The sequence below is a fragment of the Pocillopora verrucosa genome, chromosome 3 (genome assembly GCF_036669915.1).
Source record: "Pocillopora verrucosa isolate sample1 chromosome 3, ASM3666991v2, whole genome shotgun sequence".
NCBI lineage: Eukaryota > Metazoa > Cnidaria > Anthozoa > Scleractinia > Pocilloporidae > Pocillopora > Pocillopora verrucosa.
In genome coordinates this window covers 3,269,944-3,295,953 of record NC_089314.1, presented here as the reverse complement: position 1 = coordinate 3,295,953, position 26,010 = coordinate 3,269,944, and the positions used below count along the sequence as shown (strand labels likewise).

Genomic DNA, 26,010 nt, shown 5'->3' with positions numbered 1-26,010 from the left:
AAGGTAGCCTGCTTGGGTGTGTCTAACTTTCCTGAGCTAATTTTTCGCCTTTCCTTCCCGTCATTTTATGATATTGGTTTGGTAATAATGATATTTGTGACAATCAACTCGCTAATGAATCCTATAGTTTACGTCATACCGTCGGATGCCAGAATTTAGAGCCGGTATATTGCAAATAATTTTCGACGGTCTCCGAACCGCTTACAGCCGATCGATGTCCCATGCACTTCAAAATCGTTAACTCTCTTTTTTTTATCTCAACAATTTGTATCCTGACTTCAACATCCATATTCTTCGTATTCTTCTTTACACATTTTCTTTGGTACTAACAAAGAGAATTGGTTTAACAATCAAAGCTTCGTAGGTTGGAAATCATTTCCTATATTCTAGTGACCTAAATTAATGTTTCAGCATTATTGTTGTAAGGATAAATTAGATGCTCGTCACTCTTAGGGTTTAAGAGTACAGCTCACACTAAAGAAAAAAAAAACAAGGGTTATTTGTTAGGATTATAACTATTGATACTACTATTATTACCAATATAATTATTGTTATATTTACTATGATTTTTATGCAAAGTAAAATTAGAATGAAATAGAGTGCTTGGTAAAGAAGATTATAAGTCCAGCCTCAACACTGTATCTACAAATGGGTGTTGATGGTAAGAAATTACCACAAGAAAGGAAAACCTGTCTTAAAATGAAGTTAGCTAGTAAGCATTCTTATTTCATTTACGATAAAATACAAACAGATACGAACATAATATGCAATACAATAACATAGATCCAAAAATTAGGGTAAATCAACGAGGATAAAAACTGAAATGGGCTTTCGGTACCCGCTGGGACATTGAAAAACTACAGCACGCAAGAAAAAGAGCATCACTGGACCATTGATTGAAAATTAGACCATTTGCCTTTATTTGTAAGTTATTTGTTGAATTAACAGTGGCAACATTACTCATTACAAGAAAGACGAAGACCTGCCTCCCACTGCATTCCATTTTTTTTGTTTTGTTTTGTTTCATCTCAGAATTAAATGTGTGGGCGTAGTCAGACTTGATATCATCACCGTTATAATATTGTATTTGTGAGGTAGCACCAGCTATAGAGGAAGAGTAAAATCAGATCTGGCCCATGTATCTCATGATCTCTTTCTTACCCAGAGCAGTGCATAAGCCTTTGTGGATTGAATACGTCGAGCGGGATTTACTATGTTCTAGTGCATCACAGAATGTGCCTATGTCCACCTTATTGTGCTTAAAAAAGTAGTGCACTTAGTCACGCATGCTGATTTATAGTTAGGGTATGACGTAGATATTTGAAAAGTGTAAGACTGTTAAGCATATTTAAATGTGTAAATCTTTTATCAAGATTTTATTAGCTGTTAGGCCTCCTCTGAAGCTGTGTTGCAGACTATAACAGACTACTATAAAGTGGGGTCTTTCAAGACATATATCTCGAGTGTATTGCCAAGGTTTGTAAACATACAACATTTCAGTTATAGAACACCAAGGGACTTAGAGATGTAGCAAGAGAGAAAAAAAACTCGCTTCCTATCGCTGTGGCCCAGGTCTGATTCCTAAACCTAGCGGGTAACATTGTTTTTCATCTTTTGGGTTCTTTTCATTACTCCGAAGGTTTTCCTCCGAGTGCCCCAGTTTTCCTTCTACCGTCAAAACCAACACTTCGAAATGCAATTATACATGAAAATAATGAAGAAGTAGAACCTTCTAAAGAATGTCCGTGGTTAGATACAATTTATAACCATAAAAACCCTTCGACTTTTTCTCTGAAGTAATGGCAAATTGGAATTTAGTGCAAAACTATAGCAAATGTTACCATGCGGTGATTTTACAAATCATCACCTCTCATAAGGAAGAGGTGGTTGTGAGATCGTCTTCTCTAAGTCTTTTGAATCGTTGCGCAAAGTTTGTTAAACCTCACTTCGGCTGTAACTCGATATCTATCTATCTTATTATTTTTTCTATATTCCTCGTTTTACTTACTTACTCGAATAGATCGTTGGCAACCTAAGGAGTCTGCTTGATAATAGGGACCTTTAGAAAATCACGACGACGACAGCAACGAGGACGTGGCAAACAAAAATTTAATGGACAGAACACTAACTAAGCACGTGCGTTTTAAATTTTTGTACATTTCCTAGCCGTCGTCTGCAAACCAACAACGTAAAATCGCCAAAATTTGCGTCGTCTGCGAAGGGAAACCGCGACGGCAAATTAGTTTAATTTCCCTATGGAACTCAATGCTGCTTATATACGTTAGGCTGAAGTTGAGGTGTAGCGCCATTAGAGACAGTAAACATATCCAGCCATTTTCGAAACTCTAACTAAAATAGATATTCATGTTGCAATCGACGTCTTCCTTGGCGTTGCCGTCCTGACGGCTAAATGTTCCTTTATGGCCAGAATTGTGAGCCGGTAGACTAAAAGTAATTTCATAAAACGGCGCTTGCGTTCGTCTTATCGAGTCCGTGTTTAGCCATTGTGGTAGAAATCTCGACCTGCTGACAGCCATTCGTATCATATCTTGACGTGCGTGCAGCTAAATTTTGCTGCACAGTTCCCGCCGAGTTTAGACCATCGTTTAGCCGTAAGTTTCAAAACTTTCAAGATTGTTAGACTGCTACATCTCAATTAAGATGAACTTTGGGCAGCTTAAAATGAAAATTAAAACGGATATGTTTTAAAAACACGACAGTCTTGCCCCTGGCTACGCCGCGAGCAACCCTTTTCTCGTACTTTCCAATGTTCTAATTCCTTTTTTTATTATTCCTAGTTTTAATAATTTACAAACTGAAATAGATAGTTGGCTATCTTGGGAGTATGCTGGATATTTGCCAGAATTCAGAGCCGGTATACTCAAAATGATAACATGAAACGGCGCTTGCATTCGTCCCGTCTAATCCGTGTCTAGCCGTTATGGTAGAAATCTCGACCTGCCCAGAGGCATGCGCATTACATCTTGACGTGTGCCGCTAAATTTTGTTGCAAAGTTCCCTTCCAGTTTAGACCATCGTTTGGCCGAGAGTTTCAAAACTTTCAAGAAGTTAGAACTGCTCCATCCCATTTAAGATGGATTTTGTCCAACTTAAAATGAAAATTAAAGTAAATATGTTTAAAAGTCTTGCCCCTGGCTACGCCTCGAGCAACCCTTGTCTCGGGCTCTTCAAACTTCCCGTATGCCTCCTTGATAGACGCATACTTATCATTCACCAATTCATAAATTTGTCAAACTTTAAACCGATGTCTCTAATTGTCTGAGACATCACATTCATAACTTAAGACAAAGCTAGAAAATGATTATTCGTCAAAGCCTGAAAAGTTTTAGCGATTTCAAAATAAAATCTTCTTCGTTTTATGATTTTACACCATGACTATAAGTTCGTATTCAGATGTTTTTCACTTGACCATTGTCCTGGATGCTACTGCCCTACGTCATTATCCTTAACAATGCCTAATAGCCCAACACATTCTTGAGTCCTCTTACAAAAGAAACAAAATCAAAGTGTTTAAAAAAATGACCATGAACTCCTACTTATAACAGACAACCTCAGACATCTTAAAAAACAACTTCTATAAATAGTTATTTCTTGATAAACTTACTCAACAGTATTCAATATCGGAATGAAATTGACCATAAAATCGACCTTAGGGTTAAACGCCAGCTCAGACGAGAAAGAAAACTGCCACCCGGTGTTTTTATTGCTCATTTATCAACTGAAGGTCAGATGAAAAAAAAAATAATGTTATAATTAGGCGTTACGATGAAACAAGTCTTTAAAAACCATCGCGGATGCTGCACCATTCCGCTGTGATATGTTGTGATACGAAGAGCTTTTAAAATGTCCGTCAAGTGGATTTTCATCGCTTCGAGAGAAAAAATTGATTGCTTTGTCGTCCATTCGAAAAATACTGAAGGGAAGTCCATCAACAGCATCAAAGGTTGCTAATTGTGGCAGTCAGTTGACAAAGGAATAAGGCTTTTTTTCCAGTATAAAACAAATAAAGATTGCAAAATGGAAAGAATACTTACACTTCATAATTAAAGCAAATCTTATTGGCTGATTATTAATCTTCATGATGGCAAAAAGCTGATTTCCCTAAGGTCCGAAACAAAAAAATAATATACTGGCGCCCTAACAATTTATTGAGTGGCGACGCCAGACAAAAGACATATTTTTGTATGTGCTAGATAACACTTGTTGATGTCCTTAAAAAGATCATTGGTTATTCATCCTGTGAAATGTTAGGTTTCATAGTTCAGTTATCGTCAATACCAAGGTACCTTTGTAAATATTGACACGACATTTGGAGAAATTAACTGGAAGAGCCCTTGTCTGGTTTACCAATATCCTGAATGACAAATTTCATATTTGTCTCGAGGTTTGATGCATACTTTGATATTTTTAATGAGCCCAGGCCAGGAATATCGATGGCTGGCAAGCTAAATTTAAGCACGAAGTTTGATGAGTCTTCCCATCAAGTTTTTTTATTGGCTTCCGTTTTATGACTGTTTGTTAAGATGTTCATATCATTTTCCATCTCTCAGAAAAGGGGAACGTTTACTACACCCCTGCCTATGTGAAATTTCTCAGGGTAAGTCCACTTATAAGAATTCTGACAAACTTAACAATCACGTTGAATGAGTTGTAAAGGACGCCCTGATAATAAACTGAGGGAAACAGTGTCTGAAATATTGCCCGGGGCCGGAGACACGGTTAGTCGGCAATGTAAACTACAGATTACAAAGTGTACGTTGAATTCAAACACCAACGCGAGTGGGACTTTGATAAATACAGAAAAAATGTGTTTTCTCAGTCTTCATGATAGCAACGAAGCGAAAATCTCGGATGCCTTCCGATTGTGAGATAGAAGCTGGGTCCATTTGTCATTATCAAATAAGTCAATAAGCTAGAGATCAGGTATGAATTTGGAAGAAAAAAAAAGACAAGAAAAAAGGAAAGAAAATTGCAAGAGACATGAATACAACGGTGAAAAGACATATTAGTGAAATAGAGAGCAGCGGGCAGAGTCACGCATCATAAATTCCATGGGTTTTTTGATAGATTACTGTCTTAATGATAGAATTCTCTCTTAAGTTCTTTCAAAACGCAGTTGTTGAGTTTTTTTCACGTTATTCTTGCGGTATAAAATCATTTGATATACAATCATTTCATATACCAAGAGAACGAGAAAAAATATCGACTTAACATCTTCTAGAATGATAGGTATGTAATCGTGACGCATCTGTATTCCCCTGGAGCGTTCAAAGTCAAGAGGAAACGATTTATTGGCCGACCAAACAGAAGTAAAGGTGCATAAGTTTACCAAAGTTTTTAATCGGAGGTTCGAGGGATAATTTGTTTGATGAAAGCATACGGTTGCGCGCCAAGGAGCCGATACAAGATTACAAGAACGAAAGTTTAAGCTGTAATACTTACTAAGGAAGGATTAGGTAGTAGGATTAAGATAAAAAAATAAAAAAACGGGGGGGAAAGGAGATGAATAGGGTGGAACGTTTTAGAGTTGGAAAATGGGCAGGACTTGCTTCAGGAAGATTGCCCCTAAGGCATCTGTGTTTGCTGTAGATTCTATAGGCTCTGTGGGTGGTACAATCAAAGGAGGCGGAGCTCATACTCGAAAATAGAATCTTAAAGAAATTTTTTTTCTCTTTTTCATAACTAAGACTGCAAAGTCACAGTTAGAATAAGACGATCTTTCGAGTTCGCGATCACTCTTGTAAAATTAAGTGGTGAGTCGGATTTGAAAACGTTTGTAGGCAACATGAAGTCATATTTTCGTGTTCATTTTTTCTCCTTGGTTCTAGAAAACTAATTCAAATTTGTCATGTTAAACCCTTTAAAGATTTGTGTTTTCTATGCCACCAAAAGGGAAGACCTGAAACTCGTTCAAATCAAATTCGTTAAACAAATCGATCCACAGAACTACTCAGGGAATCTGTATTTAAGGCCCGCTAATACTAGTTTTTATGGTCGAAATCTAAGAAAACTGACCACTCAAATTCCAATCTTAGAGGGGGGAATTTTTAACATTTGTCACATTCTTCAACAATGTGTACTTTGCTTATTTCATTCCTTATTTTTTCAGGTTCTAATCCAGATCTCAAGCAACGCACACCACCGCGATTTTCCTTTAAACTGCCTTAAATTCAAGCTAACCCAGAGGATCTTTATTCTTAGTACAGAGGATTCACCCACTCACTGTAAGATGTAGTTTGTTTCTTTTTCACTTTGTCTGTAGCAGGCGTATTTTACCATGTTCTTTCTAATGGTCAGTTATAGGCCTGCTAGAATTTTGTCAGGATGTATTTCTTGACACAGGAGATCATTATCTAATGAGGTGTGAACGAATCTTGGGTAGACATCAACTCTGTCCAATATTTGTCGTTAAGTTAAGCCGAAACATGGTCTAAGTGCACGTCGTTACTATAGTGGCAACTATCACTTCTATACTGCATTATTTTGATCGCATGCAAGTGTTGGCGAGGAGTGCAAGTTCCTGTTGCCGCTTTTGAGCTGCTTCCCTGCTTTTATGCGCTGTAAGGGCCTCATAACTTCATCCCTGCCAGTTGAAATGGGACATTGTCTGAAATCTTTTAACCACCATCTTTCTCTTTTTTAAAGTGTTTTAATCTGCTCTCATGAGAAGGCTAAAAACCGGCCTGGAAATTTTTTATTTGGAGATTTTAACGCTTTCTGCATAGCAAAAACTTTGATATCTCGCCAGTTTTTCATACCTAATGGAGAGCCGAAAAAAACCTGGTGCTTTTGTGTCATGAGTGTCGCTATGGAGCAGGGCGCTTGTTTACCAAACAGAGATTGATATCGCTGGTGGCAACCACAAATCAGTTTATTGCGCAACGTTTTAGTGTCACTCTCACAATTCTCCACTTCTTCATGCATGCTAATTATAGAAAAATTTCAAAACTGGAATGGTGTTAAGTAGTTTAATACCGATTAGAGAGAGCAATGGCATGTAATCGCAAATGGCAAATTCACAGTCTAGCGACTATTAAGCCTCGAGCAACTCTTGTGCGTTTTTCTTGTGCTCCCAATTTTTCGGCGTGCATCCTTTAATCGATGTATAAACACTAAGCATGAACCAATTGTTAATTTTAGCCGATCACATGCTGCAAAAGTGAAGCGACAGTGCCATGAGATATTGTAGTCTTTTTTCTTGAGCAAAACTGGGACCAACTTTATAAGAATCGCGATACCGCTCAAAAATTCTTCGTAACTCTTATCAACAAGAAGCCAGATTTTTCTAGCTAATCGAACCAGCTGGGTTCAGGGAGTCATTGTGAAAGGGCTTGCAATTAAGTATCGGTTTATTGCAGGATTTTGTAAAAAAAAAAAAAGAAAGAAACTAATGTAACTATAAATGAAAAACTCTAAGAGCTCTCTCTCATAAATATTTAACAAAAGTGCTTGACAATCAGCCCAAATTTCTTGATCAAATGGCCCTCTGTCATGTATTCTTGGAATGCCAAAATCCAAAAGCATATGTTGCTACCAGCTGAAACTTTGAAAAATACAATAAAATGACAAATTCTGCATCAATGTATCTTTGACTGTAAAATCATTTAACAGTTTCTCTCCATTCACAGGTCGTCTGGTAAAGTCCCAATTTCAGCGCTAACTTGATGGCTACCAACAGCAGTAAGGACATTACCTATAGTGAAACGAGCAACGTGGACGCGATACCTGTTCCTGCCTGTCATTGCATTCCCTGGCTAGTTGTATTTGGCATTCTAAGTCTGGCCATAGTCAGCCTTAATCTCATCACCATTATTATTTTTGTGAAGCTGCCCCAGCTGCAGCGCCGAAGCATATACTTCATCATCCATCTTGCAACAGTCGATCTCTTGGTCGGAGTGGTTGTAGGGCCTCTGCTCATTCTCAATAATGGAAATGGGTTCTGTCAACTATGGAAGTTAAGATCTAACCCCAGTTGGTTACTTAAATTAAGAATAATTGCAAGCCATGCATTTTATCAAGTCTCTCTCCTTAACCTCGCTGTAATTGCATTAGAACGACTACATGCAGCGGCTCGTCCTTTGAAACATCGTTTTATCAAGAAACGGGTTTATGGAGTGATTATCGCTCTCACTTGGTTGCTGCCTTTAGCCGTGAACGTGTTAGAAATAGAATAAGTCACTTTTTCTGACAACCGCGTTCCTCCATTTTTGATTCGCTGTTTATACTCTTCAATCCTTCTCTCTCTTATTTTCGTATGTTATATTTCAATTTATATCAAGGTTCGTTGTAGTCGTCATCCTCAACACCATGGTGCAGTCGGCCTGAGGGAGAGAAAATTGACGAGTACGTTATTTCTCGTCACCCTCGGATCATTGTTAACTTACTTACCAAAGGTGGTCTTCTGGGGTGTGTTTAATTTTCCGGAGCTATCTAATAGTCTTCCCAAACAGATAACTTTTAACATCTATATGGCAGTACTGACAATTGTGACATTCAACTCGCTAATAAATCCTATAATTTACGCCATACGGATGCCAGAATTTAGAGCAGCTATAAATCAAATGATATTTCGTAAGTCTACAAACCGCTTAAGCCCAGTCGATTTTCCCCTTTGAGAACTTTGATTTTTTTTAATCTCAGGAGTACTGCACATTAAGTACTCTTATCATTTATCATGTTATCATTACTATCAGTTATTATTGACTGTTTTACCAAAGCCCAGTTATCTTGCAAAAATAAAATGCTTGAAGAGAAGAAGTTAAGGTTGTACAATCTTCCCTTTTCAGTGTTAGTACAGATCGGTTCTCAGATGAGTGTTTATGACGCTATTAGGAGGTTGAAAAGGAATCCCGGCTGTCTGTTAGGTAAAAGTACTAAGTAAGTAAATAAATAAGTAAGTAGGTTAGTAATTAAGAAATTGAGTAATCATGTATGCATGTATGTATGGATGTCTGTATATAAGTAAGTAAGTAAGTAAGTAAGTAAGTAAGTAAGTAAGTAAATAGATAAGTAAGTTGGTAAGTAATTAAGAAAGTGAGTAATTGTGTATGCATGTATGTATGTATGTATGCAAGTAAGTAAATAAGTAAGTTAGTTTGTTATCTAGTAGGTAAGTAAGGAAATAAGTAAGTAAGTAAGTAAGTAAGTAAATAAGTAAGTGAGTAAGTTAATAAGGTTAGTAAGTAAGTAAGAAAGTTGCAAATCTTTCCTTGATCTCGTTAAGATACAATCAGATACTGACAAATACACATCACAAACTCCGCTGGTATTAACGCATAGACCAGTTTTTTAATTGAACGTCGAAAAACTAAAAGCAAAATAATTACAAATACCACTCAGAGCGACGGGTAGCATCGTTATTAACCAATGAGAACTCTAAGTTAAGACAGGCAACCTTCTTGAAGCGCGGGAAAATGCGAGCGACCAAGTTTTGATTAGTTTTAGCTTTGCATTTGATTGGTTGAGATGGTGGCGCGAGTATTCTGGATCAATCACAGAGCGAAGTAAAGAAATACCAAACAATCCAGGATCACTTTTATTACTCAATTAAAAACTGTTCTTATAAGTTTTAAGATTATTTGATTTTTGTTTCCATAAATGCCTCGTCTTTAATTATTAGAAAAGTAATTTTCTCTCTTGAATTAGTTCAGAGATCCTGCTTTCCTGATATTTTCAGGCAAACTATTATATTGCTATTCAACTTTTTCGAAAATAATTATTTGGTGGCGATGGGATAGTTAGCACATTTATAGAAGGTAGTGTCCAACGGCGTAATGAATTTAGACCTGAATTACTCAGGAACAAGCTCCTGAGGGACTCATAAATAACTGGGCCGTTTCGAGAGAATACAAAGAGTTTAAATTCTCTCGGCCGTTTTAGTATGTATCTATGTAGATAAGTATGTATACTTAATTGACCACTCCCCAGTGGGCTTTCAAGACCAATACGTATGATTGAATAAATATACGAATGAATGAATGGTTAAATAAACTGTTTGATAATCCCAACTGGCAGGGGGCAGACCAATTGGCTATCTACAAAGCGCAGCCAATGAGCAAGGTGGACTTGACCACCACATTACAAGTCTAGCGCCCTGACCAGACTGCTAACATTCAGCCACCCTGCCTCCAAAAGTATGAGACTCTAAATACTAAGATTCTTTGTCCAATTTCGACTTTGAATAGTTATGTATCAGGGTCATAGTCAGAAAAAGGAAGGGCTTGTGCTACCCTACTTTGTAGCTTTTTAAGTTTTATAGATAGCAAGTAGAGCAACAGCAATTATTCATTATGTTTTTCTGTTCTGAACTGATGTATCAATTGGAGGTGTTACCAATAGTGTTTGTGGTAATTTTCCACTCCTTTGAGTAAGCACTGAAAACAAAAAGGTCTCGTCTTAGTTCAGTGAGACAGCATAAAATCATTATATTTCAGTTTTCTGAATTTCATATAGATCACAAAACGTTGTGAGTAGTAATTAAGACCAATCATTATTAATTTCCATAGTGACAGTTTAATTGATTCAGAAAGTAATAATAAAAAAAATAATTGAACTTCTCTGATGATATAAAAACATCTGTTGAAGTGTGGTCTCCGGAATACATATCATGAGGTAAACAAAAAATAGGTGATATTTGAAGAGGGGATTACGGAATCACTGCTTAAGACAGGGAATGTCGACATTGTACACTTCTTCTGCGCTATTTGACTCCCTACTTGACACCTTCCAACTGTTGTAATCATTTTAGGTAGAATCTGATTGGCTAATCTTGTCGCGTGAAGCGCTTTTTTCCCCTTGTTATTCTGACCGCTAACTCTTACGCTGCTACTCCGTTTTAACCTGTATTGCGCCCCTGATTTGGCAAAATCTGAATAGACTGCTCTTTTTTTGAAAACTTGATTAATCACGAAGTACAGTTAAGTGAAAGCCTAGTGCCAACACGAATTTCGTCAAGTTCTGTAAATGGATTATATTTGGCCGTTTGCTTCAGTCATTTCAGTCCAATGCAATCTGAGCTCTGTCTCTAAAAAAAGATTGGGCAATTTTTTCCCAAATAATGTAACCGCATTGGCGAAGTGTTTGAAAATCTGGTTTAGATTTGACTTGCGTAATGTGTTGGGTTCGCCACATAAACGTTTTTCAGTCATTTACTTAATAATTAACTCTTACTTCCGTTAACACGAATTAACTTTTCTTTCTATTGGCCCAAATTTTCCCCGACGCGGGAGGTTGTGCTTCTCTACGGCTGCTAGGAGAAGAAGAATACTTGCCCTATAACATCCGAGCTAATCCATCGTGGCGCGAAAAGGACTAGTTACCTGGGTCAGATATGTTAACAATTGACATCGGCTGTTCAGCACCTTTTGAGAGCCTTGCAACTGCCAGAACCTGAAGGCTCTTGCGAGGACTGAAATTATTTCCTGGGTTCTAAATCATTTTAGAGAAGCAAAGAGCCGCATTCTAATTTCGCTCAAAAAAACCTCATTAATTTTCACGTCCCATCAATAACGAATAAAATCGCAATGTTTATTCAGTATATGGTCTTGCATATGTTCAAAAAGATTCCATTGGTTTGGCTTCTTGAGTATTACGATCCCTTTATGAAAACCAGAACTGAAAAAAAGTTTTATTATACAGTATTAAGTAAAAAAATGAAAGAAAAGGAAAAAAAATTGACTTCATTCTCAAAATTACAGGGTTTGTAATTTTAAAAGGTTCTATCGCATTAGAGCGGAAATTAAAATCAATGAAATTGAAAGCAATTCACGCTATGTTTTTAATAGAAATGTCAAAGAGCATCCGCATCATTCATCCAAATGAGGAGTGGTAATCAAACGCTAGATAACATTGAAGACAAGCAAATTACTTTTGCCATAACTACTCATACCAAAAAATGGTGTTCGTGGTAACATTCGGAACTCCAGCAGCGTTGAAAATTATTACTTACTAAGCTATTCTTCCAAGGCTCGGAATCAAACTGGTGCATCTGAAAAAAGTCATCTTTCATTCTAATTGTGCATATGGTAATATTGTTTGCCACGATTATAACTCATATTTTCGAATTCATACTAAGAGCATTAGAATGGTGAAGATTCTTGTAAACAGCCAAAGCCATCAACGACCCTGACTTATGAGAACGTGGGGCCAGAAAGTTGAGATGATCAATTCCGAATTACATTGCAACCCGTGGATCGTTGTGCTCAGCGCTGAATCCTTGGCGATAGTCGTTCTCAACATTATCACCATTATTGTATTTGTGAAGCAGCGCCAGCTACAGAGGAAGAGTACATACTTGATCATCCATCTTGCTATAGTCGATCTCTTGGCTGGAGGTATCAGTGAGCCTCTGAGCGTTGAAAAGATTGGAAGCTCTTGTAGTCTGAGGGAGTACGACACAACAAATAATACTTGGCTGGTCAAAATGAAGAGAGCCTTAGAGTTTATCTTTCCTTCCTCCTCACTGCTCAATCTCGCTGTTATTTCATTGGAACGGGCACATGCAACATTCTTCCCGTTCAGACATCGTTTTATCAGTCCATGGGTATATGGAGTGGTAACTTCCTTAATTTGGTTTACACCTGTAGCAGTGGAAGGAGGACGCATATTTTTCAAACTATATTTAAACAGAGATCTGCCTGATTTAATTATTTATTATTTTTCTTTTGTTTTTAGTCTTCTTTTTGCTATCTGTGTTTCTTATTTTGCCATTTTTCTCAAAGTCCGATGCAGTCGTCATCCTCAACACCATGGTGCAGCCGGTCTGAGGGAAAGAAAACTGACTAGTACATTGTTTCTTGTCACCCTAGGATCTTGGGTAACGTTTCTGCCAAGTGCGATTTGGTTCAGTTTCGACATATTCAAATACCCCTCCTCTATCAACCTTTCCCCTAAAGGAACTTTTCAAGTCGAAATGGTAGCCCTTATGTTATTCTTTGCCAATTCGCTGCTAAATCCTTTAATCTACGCCATACGGATGCCAGAATTAAGGTCGGGTATTTTGCGAATAATATTTCGCAGGCCTCCACAGCGCTTGAATCAAGTGGATCTTTCACTACAAAATATTTAGTTTTCTTTCCGATTTAAAGGTCACTGGTGATTCGTCTCACAGGAAATCAACTTGACTTCGGGGCTTTGGCTTTGTTTGGAGAATTAACAGAAGAAGGTCGCTAATAATATTTCCCTGAGAATTAGACCATCCTTTCCGATTGTCACAGATACTGTCTGAACTCAGTCTGTTTTGGAGGTGACAGAAAGGTTGGTAAATATAGCGTTTTTTAGGACCACGTGTTTGCAGTGATAGCAACAAGCGACTGAAGTGTTTGAAAAACAGGCAGGGACCAAGGAAGGCGTCTATGGCCTCTTTTAGATCCGTAGTTTAACCTTTATGTTAATAAACACGTTTTTGTAGCCTCTTAGATTTCGAGTTTTCTCAGTTGTTCAATCAATTGATAATAAATGCCTCTGCATGGTGAGAAAACTTGGCGCGTGACAGAACATTCTTCAATGCTTCGCGGTGGTTTCCCAATTCACCTTGTTGAGCAAAAAAAACACGAAAAAGTTGAAAGTCAAAATAAAAATCATAATTTTTTGTTGGACAGGAGAGCACTCTTTATGTACCATTTGGACACAAAATTAAAATAAAACAAACACATAAAGACGGACGCACTTAGAAAATCTAGAAAGTTTATTAAGAAAGTGTACTGTTGAAAATTTTTTTTCTGCTACGCTACAAATTATCTTGATCCAAGCAGACATTATCAAATGAATTATTCGGATTATCACACAAGCAGCATGGTTCTCAAAAGCAGCATTAAAAAAAAACTCATGATATCAAAACCTAGCAAGGAAAAGCTTAAAATATAGCTCTTTTATTGCGGCTTAGTAAGCGGTAAAAAAAAAGAATGTATCTGGTCAGAAATGCGTCTACATTTTCCCTCGCTGAAGAATAAGTAAAAAAAATAATATCAAGCTATCTGCCAATATTTGAACTCATCACAGTGATAAAAATATTTTCTAGGAAGCAGTGATTTAAGAAATAGTAATCAATAGATCTTATATGTATGTACTGACTAAATGTTCCAAGACTTTTTGCAAAAGGTTTCTAACTAAGACAGCAATGTTCTTCTAGTCTCGTTTTCAGCATTTTTGACGTTTGCGTTCTTTGTTCAATATTTGTTTAGGTCTTCTTCAAGGTAAGGATCTTGATACAATGGGTTTGCCATGGACGTTGCTCCTTCCTTATCCGACTAGAAAGGAACGAGAGAGACACATTAGTAGTTTTCAAGGGGGAGGGGGGGGGAGGGCGGGGGGGGAGGGCAACCTTAATAGATCCGAGTCGGAAAAAGATGCTTTCTTAACCTTTTTAATCTTTGAAATTCTTAGCTTAGATGAAGGAACTCCTCTTTTCTGGGAACAAGCTGTAGCCAAGGGTGAAAAAAAAATCGCGTCCTATTACCAGTGAACCTGTCACCATCAGTAAAAGGACATCTCTATTCAGAAGACACTTTCTCCACTCAAAGAGGGTGTCTGCTGAAAGGAGGTTCCACTGTAGGTCGAAACAGATCGAACTGTAAACGTCTCACTCGAAGGCTAAATCGTAACGATAATTGTTGGGTGTGGGGATAAGCTTTTTCTATCCTTCTGAACTATTCCTGTACGTGTTTTTACTTTTAGATCAAATGATAATTTAATAGGGAAACCCGGTACTTTGAAAACATAGATGTCATTTTTCAGTACCGTCAGTCCATACTTGAGGAATGGAAGACATGTTTAACTAAAATACTCACCGCAATCCCAAACGCGTCATCTGAGGCAAACATGTTTGTATCCACGTCACTCATGTGAAACTGATATAAAGATCACGAAAGAAGACCGATAAGAAAACTTTTCAGTTGCACACATTGAAAATAATTGCCGTGATTTACGAACTTAGTGAATCTTCCCTCTGAAGTAAAAACAAACCCTGTAACCCTCTCCTTCCCACATCATGCTGCTGCCAGCTCAAAAAGTTTCAAGGAAGCCTGCAGGGTAAATCAGACACCTCCACCCTGGTGAAAATAAATGTGACCAAGAAGGCACCGAGGTGACACCACTTGCTTGCCACCCTAGTGGCTCAGTTTCGATTCCTAGACTTTGTGTCGAATGTGGGTTGCATTTTCTTTTATTTCGTTTTGCCTTTTTTTGAGTTACACAGTTTTCCTCCCTCAAAAAAACGAAAAAGAAAAAAAAAATCCAGATTTCAATAAGACATTACATCAGCGCATAGGGAGCCAGCCAGTGGATTTTCCGATACCTAGACGTGCGTGGACTTATCCTCTTTAAAAGTCTCCATTAAGTAAAACATTTCTGTCACAAGAGTCACTTACGTCTTCCAGGGGTTGTCCTTCATTGAAAGAATCATACACAGGGTTTCCAACACCCTCAGCCATTTCGATTTCTCCTTTCTCCTTTTTGCCTTTCCTGTGAGAGACAGCCATTATAAATACGTCAAATTGGCAAAAGTTTAGGAGTTAAGAGCCAACTGCCTTATATCTATCAAAGCCTAGTCCACGGAATGGCCAGGAGTTTTATCACTTCCCCGAGATGGAATTTCTAGTTCATCGCAGGGTACCCTTTGTACAAATCTTTCTTCAAGTTTTCTTGACATGCGTACTCATTTAGCAACAGTAGGGCGATCAAGACTGACTTGAAGCAGTACAACGAGGGGAAAAAGGAGTTACTCTTGAAATGACATACCTTATTTGTGAGCCTTCCTTATTGGAGGGGTCATAAAACACCGAGAACAAGGTAAGTCTCTTCCTGTTAATCAAAGGAAAAATTGGTCGAAATTAATTGAAAACAAACAATTTGAACCAGAGATAACTGTAGCAACTTACAAACAACCTCAGTTGTGAAAGGCGAAAGTGAGCTGTCTCAACTCAAGTAGCTACACAAGTAAACAAACAAAGACGGAAAAAAAAAAAACAGCGACACTTTCTACGCTTTATTCTCGTTTTCCGTTTCCTGAGAGAAAGTCTGAAAGAAGGCATGAAACACGAAAAAGACAACAACAAAAAGATTAATACTTACTTTTTACTCTTCATTATATAGTAGGCCACAAAGAGGACGATAAGGATTAACACAATTCCAGCAGCGACACCGACGCCAATGTAAACTAAAAGACAGAGACGGTCTCAAGATCAATTTTTTTGGTCAGGTTATTGGAGCCTATCCCAACACATGAGAAGACTTATTTAAAGAGAGGATTGACACTGTGGCTGTTAAAAACATCAGCGAAGTTTCTAAACAACCATACCTCTCTGTGTAAGAAACTATAATTCAAATCACTCCAGTTTATACGTAGGTAACCCCACATAAGAATTAACGTTGTTCTTACTAGATAACAATTTACTTACTTGACGATTTATTGCCCTTTTGTTTATCTGTCCTTGTTCCAGTCTTGGGCGGTGCTAAAAGTAATGAGGAAAATTTAGTGACTTGCATACAAAATAATTAATTTATATTCAATTCAAATACAACGCTACAATGTATATAAGCTTATATAAGCTTACACATGACACCTACACAAAGGGTCTCAAAGGGTTTAACTGTTTGCCGTAAACGGCCAAAAAAATTAGCCATTTGGGGTATAAATTAACAAATTTTAATCATTCGTCGTAAAAAAAAGTTAACAGTCTAGAAAAGAATTAGCCGTTAGCCGTAAAGCCATCGCCCCACTGAGACCCTCTACAAACGGTTTTGCATAGGAATGTGAAGAATTGAAGAAAGTTTTATAAAGCTCGTATAGAGCGAACTAAACCGTTTGCTTCTCTAAGTTCTCATCGCCGTCACTTGCTTACCTTTACAGTTGAATTTGATCTGATCTTCAGGGTAGTTACAAGTCTGGTTGCGAGAACAAATGACTGCTTTCTCAACGCATTTTCCAAGGCAAGGCTGAAGTGAAGGTATCTGATTTGTACAGTTGTTTGGAATCTGATTCTCACATTTTCGTCCGTTCCTATCAAATGGACATCTGTAGCACGAGAAGAAACATGGGTTAACGAGTAAAAAATAACACGTTAAGTTTATCGTATTCAATTAAAGCTAACTAATCATAACGACCAAGTGCTAAATTGCTGTAAATGAAAGTAAGGACCTTCTGTAGGGACAAAAAAAGTTGGCCACGCCAAGGAGGAAGCTTATGTAAGCCATGAAGTAGACACAGTTGACGGGCCTTCTGCTACACAAGATATATATAGCTTGTATGTATATTTGTACTATAAAGTCACACAAAATTAGTTTAGGAAATTCATCGGTGGGGGAGGAATGCACACTTTCCACTTCTGAATATCGTAAAGCTCAAGAACATAATTGACTGATGACCATTCCTTGACAAACCAAAACAAAAGACTTGCTGCACACTTGACCATGCAATACGGGTCCGCATACTTACACACAGGCCATAAACCCTTTATCGTCCGCCTTACATTCTGCTCCTTCAGGGCAGAAAGACTTCTGGTCTTCACAGCCTTTAAAAGGAACAGAAAAAATTGTTAGTTTTGATGGCGAAATGCCGCAGTTTCTTTTTTTTTATTGCTACAATAACCTGGAAAATAGAAGTAATTTAGTACACCAAATTCACATCGAAACGAATCTGCTTGCTATCCTTTAATATATTCAAGGTTTCATACGGTAGATCAAAAGATTTCTGAACTACTAAACGGGTTTGTTTCTTTCGGCGAGCCGCTCATTTTAGTCGAGGAGGGGTCGGGTCGGTTTTTCAAAGGACACGATTGCACGATGGCTTTCCTGTTTCAAATAATAAAAAAATTACCATCAAACTACCGCTTTAATGTGCTATGGACACCTACTTCCACATAAGTTGCGGATCTCTGATTTATTTTTCGGACACGATATGCTCTGGTCACAGATCTGATCTATCTTCACACATTTGCCATTTGTTCCACAATTCACCAAGCCATTTTTTTGATTGCAAGTGTCACATCGTTGGCCGACATAGTCAGAAGTGGTGCACCTGAAATAAAATTTACAAATTTAGCATCTCATTATAACATAGTGGATATATATCAAGCGCTTATCGCTGAGGCTGAGTTTGCTTAAACCCACAAAACCAATCCTGCCGGAGCTTAAAACGATTTCATTTTCATGAAGCGACCATCAGTCTGGCTACTCTCCTCACCCCCACCCCCTTAACGATATTTTTCTAGTTTTACTTTCTGCTAACTATTTTCCATTTACTTTGATGGGAGGAGAGGGGCATGGTGAGAGGTTAGTGTCTTTCCTAAGAAAGCAACACAGTGATCCGTGTGGTGTTTCTACTCACACTAAGCGACACATAACACCAAGGGACAGCGTCTCTCAAATAACTTCCCAAGAAATGCTGAACAAGATGCAAACTCTCGGCAAGCTTTCCGAAAAAAGGAAGATGGCATGACGCTATTCATTTTCCGATGAGGCTGATTCATCACTTACTGAAAATACCGTTAAACGTTGATCATGACTACGTTAATGCAAACAAAAAAACACAAGCCTTACTCGCAAGTCGGATTTCCATCTACCATCTTGCAATTTCCATTTACACAGTAATGTGGTGTGCAAGCTGAAAAAAAAAAATTATATATATATATATATATATCAGCACTGCGTGTAAAAATAAGATTCCATTTGTATCTGTCTTTTGAAAGCATCGGAGACAACTACAGAAGAACCCCCTCCGCCCCTCCCCCCCCCCCCCCCAAAGAAAAAAATCAGTAAAATAAAATAAAAAGGAAATAAAACCAAGTAAAACAGAAAACCGAAATAAACCCCGTTCCACATGTGATCCCAAGTTTTACGCTGTATTAAGCCTCACCTTGGCAAAGCTTGACAAACTCAACGGGACTAAGGCCACACTGAACGCTTTTAGAACATATTTTTTCCTTGGTCGTGCAGAACCACTTGCCAATTTTGCACTGGATTTGATCTTTAGGACACTCACAACTGGTACAGTTCTGACATCTTGCACCGTTGTAATTGGCATCGCATCTTTCACAAAGAAGAAACACTAATTACTTTCGAAATAAATTAAGTTGAGTAACTGAGCACTATCAATTGGCTCACAATGCAACCACATGTGATAAAGATGGCCACGGTTCGGATGGCAACTCCAGCTTTAGATTGAATCAAAGCGACCAATGGGGCCCGAAGCTAACATTAAAACCACTGTGCTTCATCTGGCCGTACCCTCGGTCATCGAAAAACACAAACAAAACCAAACGAACGAACAAACAAGAAAAGGGATTGTTGGGCGAAAACTGGCGGGAGTGACTGGAAGAAAAACACAGTTTATTTAACTCTATCCGAATTGCTGTCATACCATACTACGTAATGAAGATACTTACACACAATCCGGACGCCCAAAGTTGTCTAGTTGACACTGTCCATTGATACAATAGCTTTCGGTACATGCTGGAAACAAAGCAATTGAACGTTGTAAGTTTTAATTAACTATATAAAACACATTGTAAAATATCCTAAAATTCCGGGTTTAATTCGTAATCTGCAGACCTTGACATCAGAGAGCAGTCCTGTCTATAACACGCAATCTCTTCTTAAAAACAATAAATCAACGCAACATCAGACAAAACTTTTACGAAGAAGTTACTGAGGAAAATGATCTTATTTCCCTAAACTTCTTTTAACGAAATACATCACGAAAATTGTTTCACATAAAAGAGATAAATACCGAAATGTTTAAGGGGAGTAAATAATTAAAATGGAAAAAAAAAGTAAATAAAGAAAAGAAAAAAACAGAATATAACAAAAGTTAGAAGGATTACAAAATGATAATCTTCAACAATTAAAATCACTTTGAGCGAGCAAACTTACCACAATGTGATTCATCACTTCCATCCGTACAATCAGACTTGCCGTTACATTGCAGAGTCTTGTTTAGGCATTTTCCATCAGCTGGGCAATAAATCTGGAAATGACCACAATTACGGTTGGCTGCAAAAACAAGTAAAGCAGACTTTAGAAATCGTCATAAAAACGTAACTAAATTCTACCAAAGAATTACGCCATCATTCCTTCAATTATTACTAATTATTGACCGAAGTGGAGGTAAACACACAATACTTTCGCCGAAACTGAAGCGAATAACTGTTTTAGTATATACCATACGGAAACCAAAAATTAGTTCATTTCTGTCAATATACAGAAAAAAGTCGGAATTCAAAATCTTGACGTGTGATTTTGTCTCTACGTTTCGGAAGTGAATAGTACTTTCTGATCACTTCCAAACAGGCGAATCAGCGCGCGCGAAAGGCACTATTCACCTGTGTGGTATATGCCAAAATATTTCCTAGTTCAAAAGAAGGTCAAAGTGAGCAAGAGAAAAACAAACAATCTAACAAACCAAAAAACAACCACAGAAATAAAAACTTGACAAAATATTACCACAGTTAGCTTCTGCTCCCTCGTCCGAGTGGTCTTTACAATCTGGGTATTGGTCACAAACGAAGGCCGACTTGATACATTCTCCACTCTTACATCGGAATTCGTCACGCTTACACTGACCTGGTGGCGCTGAAAATAATGGAATAAAAGCGGTGAGACTTTGCCAAACGGTATTTGTAAATAACAGTTGACGGTCTTGTTGTGAGATTTGCTAGATATTAAGCCAGATTTAAAATGGAAATTGTGGTTCAAGTAACTATGGTCAGAAAGAGTTTCTCTTGGAAGCCCATTTTTTTCCTATCTACATGAATTTGAAAAGGGTATTGCAAATATCGCAAATATTTACGTCAAACAGCCTCACAATTTCTGTCACAGTTCCACTTCAAGCAATTGAAAAGGACTAAAAGTAGCAGAGTACGCGCATGCCCTGCCTATCGTCATGACTATACTGATAAGGTAGCGTTTTAAATGTGCAGGAGAAGTCAACGAAAGCGATTGTATGTAAAGAAATCATTGATATCCTTTTTAAGATTTATTTAAGAAAGTAGTCAAAGACGCTCAGTGGGTCCCATCAACGTAAGAGGCCCTACTTCAAGAAAGGGGCACAAGGTAGAAGTACCCCAAAACGTTTTTTAACGTACTTGTATTGTATAGTCAGTGAAAAACAAAGAGAATGACAAGTGAGACAGTAGCAGGCTACATGGCTTGTTGTCAATTAATTTGAAGAAATCCTGCATAACCGCGTTTTTAGAATAAATCATGCAAAACATCTTTGGATTAGTGTAGACGGAGCTAAAACGATACTATATAGTCATAACTGAATCACACTCACTATGTGTGCAGGATGAAAAGGTGATGTCATCAATCGCTATGTCACTAGCCGTGGTTGGACCACGCTCTGCCTCAAAACTGACGGTGAAAGCTGTCTTGTTCTTAATCAGTTCCGTGAAGTTGTGCACACCTCTATACCAGCCGTCACCCTGGTTTCCAGCCTTTTTCCAAACCTAAAAGGAGATATCATAGGAAGATAATGTTTATAATGGTCAGTAATATAACTTGCTTGTTTGTACACCATTATCAACAACAAAAACAACAACAACAACATCGTTAGAAAAGGAGCTGCCCTGTTTAACTTTATTTTCGCCGTAAGGCAAAAAGCAGTTAAAACGGGCAATGATGCAAGTGATGAACCCTCTACACACTAACATTAGTATGTATAATCTCCACACTGTTCTCTAAAGAAAATTGTGAATTACCTCGGTACGTTGTCCATCTTTGGGTTCAACAAACACACGCAACACACCCATGCCAGTGCCGTACATGTGGTAGAAGAAACTCATCCGGCAGTAAGACTCTGATACACTTGTGAAGGTGTAAGAGACCCTGGCTGTGTCTTTGGGCTGCGCTTGAGATGAATCCATGTAAAGATAGTACCCTACACGGAGCAACAAATAGAAACTTAGATGGGCCCCATGACAAATCAATCAAACCTAGGATTCCGTGCCTCGATGCTCTATCACTGAGCCACATAGACAAACAAAAATAAGCGAGCTCTTCATTGAAGCCATAGAAGTACACTAAGCTTGCCATAGCTGAATAATAACTCAAATGGGCTAAACAAACACCGTCATATAGGGAGAGTAAACAAAAACTAAATTGCTTGCCAAGCATCCACTTTTTTCATTTTCCACGGGGATTGTAAGAGGGGGATGGGGAGGGGGGGAAGGGAGGTGAGGTGGTGGGGCGGCTGGGAGAGGCCCGAAGACGACTAACGGCAATGGCTATGAATCAGAATCATCCTCTTGTTATTTATGATCCACCACCAAGGATTCTCCTCTTCATGCCCCTCTCGTTCTTCCCGCATATCAACCACTCCCATAGTAAAAGATTACCGCTCTCGCCACCTTTCCTCAGCTCAGCGAATTCAAGATGGCGATCATAGGTTTAACGAAAGACAATTAAGCGATATGCTTTAACTTAAGGTTGCTAATTAAAAGCATTCTGGAATCTGTAATCTTACCAGTCGCATCCTGTTTAGTGTGATCATAGCGTGGACCGGTGTTTCTGTTTTGTGTCTCTCCCTGGTTTCGTGTAAAACTTGCAGGGGCAGTTGAATCAACAATCCAATCACACATGCCTCTTTCGAAGTCACATGAACCTTTAGTTGGTGCATTCGTCGGGGGGTAGGTAGGAGTGGTACTGTCGTCTTTGCAGCACATGATGCCGCCTGCATTACTTACTGACATGAACGAACAACCCTCTAGATTGCCAGCAGCGGGCGTGTACATCGTCTGGCGTTTGAAAACACCTTATGAAGGAAATGAAAACAAGATTTTTAAGTCAAGCATTAGTTTGAAATGGACTGACATCCCGTCTTTGATGGTTTTTCACACTACCAAAAGCTCTATAAGCTCCGACAATAAAGCTTGACCTACCTGAGTCACAGGAGTCTGGACCTTTGCAACCAAAGCCGCAGCAAAGCGGTTCTGAGCACGAGTCGTGGTATTGACCACAACCATAATCTAATCCAGTTTTTACTCGCTTGCAGCCGTCGCCTCCTCCACTGTTGGTCTTACAGTGGTTAATACCGGCGCTGAAATGACCATAACCAGCTCTCTGGCAATCCACACCGTTCGTCTACACAATGAAGGGATCAGATTTTAGTAAAAACAAACTTCTGCAAACTTCTGGTTCAAATATAGTAGGAATTTCCTAGCTCTTTCATCGACTGCTCTTTGAAACTAAAACAAATGACATATAAGGGCATATAACTACACTAGTTGTTCGCTTTTGAAACAAACTATTACAAAAGGATTGCCCTTGTGATCGCATCTTGATACTAGCCAGGACAAGTTAAGAACAGGTTCTATATCAAACGCATGCCCTGTGGAGTTACAGTCACTAGTTAGAGAACGTCCATGAAGTGGCTCATATTCCCACAGGATTCCCACCTGTACCTTTAAATTTGCGCTGAGAAATTTTCATGCGGTTTCATAGTTGTGATTATCCTGTATTTTAACATGCATTGACGCTGTCATTTGAAGAAAAATCATTTGTAGCTTTTCTGTTTAGAAAGGAGCAACTTAAGTCTTACTCGGTTGACAATTTCGAAAACGTCTCCAAAAGTTCCACAGACATGCCAACCATCTTCGCACAGGTCAGCAGGTTGGCCACACCAACGACCCCAACGCCCGATGTCATCTCCGCACGTGGCACCAACATAGGAAGGCTTGGCTCGGAGGTTTCTACGTCCCCACCAATAACCTTTGCAGCCGGCCACAGTCGGATGCTGAAAGAAACCTTCTCGTCCACCGTCAGAACAACCCGTTTTCAGGGCTTTGTCACCGTATCTCAAGGCCTGGTCGTCTGTGAAGGAACATTGACCCTGCAAAGAATTTCAGGTACTACTTTAAAGAAGGAGTTTGTAAGACAGTGATTCGGTGACGTTTTCTCCATTCACTTCAGTATAGGCAGGAGTAAGTTTAATACTTTTTTTTAAGTATTTAAGGTCTCCGAGCGCTTAACTGGCGAAGCTTTGCGCCAGTCTAGGTATTTTTTCAAGTCGCCCACCGATAAAAATCACCCAAAGATTTCCAAAACAATGCGTCATGGAGAGCAGAAATAATGAAAGAATAATAATAATAATAATAATAATAATAATAACAACAACAGCATTAATAAATGAAAAATAATAAAACTAACAATGATAACTATAATAGGAATAATAATAATAATTATTTTTATTATAGTTATAATAATCATAATTAAAATAATAGCTATAATAATAATAACAATAACAACAACAACAACAATTATAATAACAATAATAATAATAATAATAATAATAATAATAATAATAATGTGCCATGCGTCTGTACTCTGAGAAATAAGCAACGTCCAATCCCAGGGTGGGTAGTAGTAGGTTTATTGTATAAATCTATGAGGAGCACCTTACCACGGTTACTATAATAATTGCTATCATTATAATAATAATAATAATACAGCGTGATTGTACCTGAAATTTAATGTCGTCTATGGCAATGTCTCCTTGGTAACCATCTCCTCGTGTGGCAGTGATGTGAATTCGGAAGGCGTAATCACTCTTCACCGTTGCTTCAGCTTTGATCCAATTGTCAGCCTGGTGGCCAGTCATGTTCAATATCACCTTCATTTCATCTCCACTGTTCACGAAGATTGTAAGTGAGCCTGTGTCAGGGCCGGACATGTGGTAGTAAAACGTCATCTTGCAGTTTGAGGTAGGCATCATGTAAGGACCCTCCAAGATGGCAACAGCGCCCTTGACATACCAACTGGCCTCAATATGCATGTAATAACCTACAAGTAGACAAAACGCGTCACTGATTCAGAGAAATGTTCTTCTTTGCCTTTCATCCTTACAATACATAACAGTGAGGGTCCACAGTGCTTCATTATAAGAGCAGTTTAGAGTCAAGGACAAAAGTAAACAATTGACTCCCTACCGCTTGATGTTCCTGTGGTGTGATCAACCGCTGGACCGGTGTTCTTACTGGAAGTTTTGCCCTCTCTAAGATACCACGGCATATCGTTGACGGCTGTGTTGTTCCAGTGGCAAGTACCGTGCTCAAAATTACAGTCACCGGATAGCGGACCTATATGAAAATATATAAAATAATATTATTATCTGAACACCAATGAAATACCAAGTGAGCTTTAGCGGGAAAACATGATATCTTCACTCACAAAGATAACATCTTATCTTCACACGCGAGAAGATTCTTGTTGCTAAGGTTACATCTAAAAATCGCGCCTTTCGATGTGATTTAGTATTTCATTGATGTTTGTATAATAAATAGAATAGTACACGGTCGCGGGGCGATATGAACTTTCTCTTCACGTGTGAGCAAAGCGAACGCGTGAAATATTTTTCAACACTCAAAGAGAAGTTTCGTATCTCCGCGCGACCTTGTAATATCCTCTTTGTAACCTCCTATAGGTTTGGATCACATGTGGCTTCAGCCTGATATGCGAGCTTGGCCTTTACGTAATACGCCATGTTATTTTTACATATTTTAAAGATGGGATTGGAAAGAGGGATGAGTCTATTTTTCCCCCCCAACCTTTTCTCCTTTCTGTATAGGACAAAACGCCGCAATCTTGAGACAGACGAAACACTGGTTGTCCATCTGCCCTTCAATGTTTTAATTTCTTCAGAATGAAATAGGAGGCTTCGTGAAATACTTACCAAGCGTTGGACGGGTGAACGGGTTATCATTACACTTTGGAAAGGTTTCTGTGCATGGTGTTGTCTCATCATTAAACTTGCAGTTGTGGAACTCTATGTCATCTATTGCTATGTCTCCATTGTAGTCCCATCCTCTGACCCCACTGATCACAATTCTAACTGTCTTATTGGCCGTCTCCGGATTGTAGATACTCACCATGCCATGTTGCCACTTGTTACCACGGTTACCCCAATCATACCACAAGTTGACCTGTTTGTGATCTATGGGAAGAAATGTTTTCAATTCTTCTGTCATTCAAGAGATTCAAACCACCATTTAACGTTGTAGA

At 38.4% G+C, this 26,010-nt stretch overlaps 2 protein-coding genes across 2 annotated transcripts in view; one reads left to right on the top strand and one right to left on the bottom strand.

Moving 5' to 3' along the window:
• Nucleotides 1-7,685: 7,685 nt before the first annotated feature.
• Nucleotides 7,686-8,636, top strand: LOC131799391 (trace amine-associated receptor 8b). The gene is given in 1 exon segment (XM_059117116.2): nucleotides 7,686-8,636. A coding segment is annotated over 1 exon segment (951 nt).
• Nucleotides 8,637-13,684: 5,048 nt separating this feature from the next.
• LOC131799405 (MAM and LDL-receptor class A domain-containing protein 2) overlaps nucleotides 13,685-26,010 on the bottom strand; it is a 92,333-nt gene continuing 80,007 nt past the window's right edge. The window contains exons 114-135 of the mRNA XM_059117130.2: nucleotides 25,682-25,942; nucleotides 24,939-25,088; nucleotides 24,473-24,792; nucleotides 23,552-23,842; nucleotides 22,893-23,094; nucleotides 22,478-22,765; nucleotides 21,714-21,892; nucleotides 21,290-21,461; nucleotides 20,458-20,586; nucleotides 19,888-20,007; nucleotides 19,401-19,467; nucleotides 18,872-19,044; nucleotides 18,556-18,619; nucleotides 17,871-18,034; nucleotides 17,453-17,528; nucleotides 16,860-17,032; nucleotides 16,416-16,469; nucleotides 16,090-16,174; nucleotides 15,757-15,819; nucleotides 15,387-15,480; nucleotides 14,808-14,867; nucleotides 13,685-14,267 (exon numbers count right to left, since the gene is read on the bottom strand). Of these exons, the coding sequence (XP_058973113.2) occupies nucleotides 14,187-14,267; nucleotides 14,808-14,867; nucleotides 15,387-15,480; nucleotides 15,757-15,819; nucleotides 16,090-16,174; nucleotides 16,416-16,469; nucleotides 16,860-17,032; nucleotides 17,453-17,528; nucleotides 17,871-18,034; nucleotides 18,556-18,619; nucleotides 18,872-19,044; nucleotides 19,401-19,467; nucleotides 19,888-20,007; nucleotides 20,458-20,586; nucleotides 21,290-21,461; nucleotides 21,714-21,892; nucleotides 22,478-22,765; nucleotides 22,893-23,094; nucleotides 23,552-23,842; nucleotides 24,473-24,792; nucleotides 24,939-25,088; nucleotides 25,682-25,942 (3,266 nt within the window). The 3' untranslated portion in view covers nucleotides 13,685-14,186. The remainder of the gene's footprint in view (nucleotides 14,268-14,807; nucleotides 14,868-15,386; nucleotides 15,481-15,756; nucleotides 15,820-16,089; nucleotides 16,175-16,415; nucleotides 16,470-16,859; nucleotides 17,033-17,452; nucleotides 17,529-17,870; nucleotides 18,035-18,555; nucleotides 18,620-18,871; nucleotides 19,045-19,400; nucleotides 19,468-19,887; nucleotides 20,008-20,457; nucleotides 20,587-21,289; nucleotides 21,462-21,713; nucleotides 21,893-22,477; nucleotides 22,766-22,892; nucleotides 23,095-23,551; nucleotides 23,843-24,472; nucleotides 24,793-24,938; nucleotides 25,089-25,681; nucleotides 25,943-26,010) is intronic.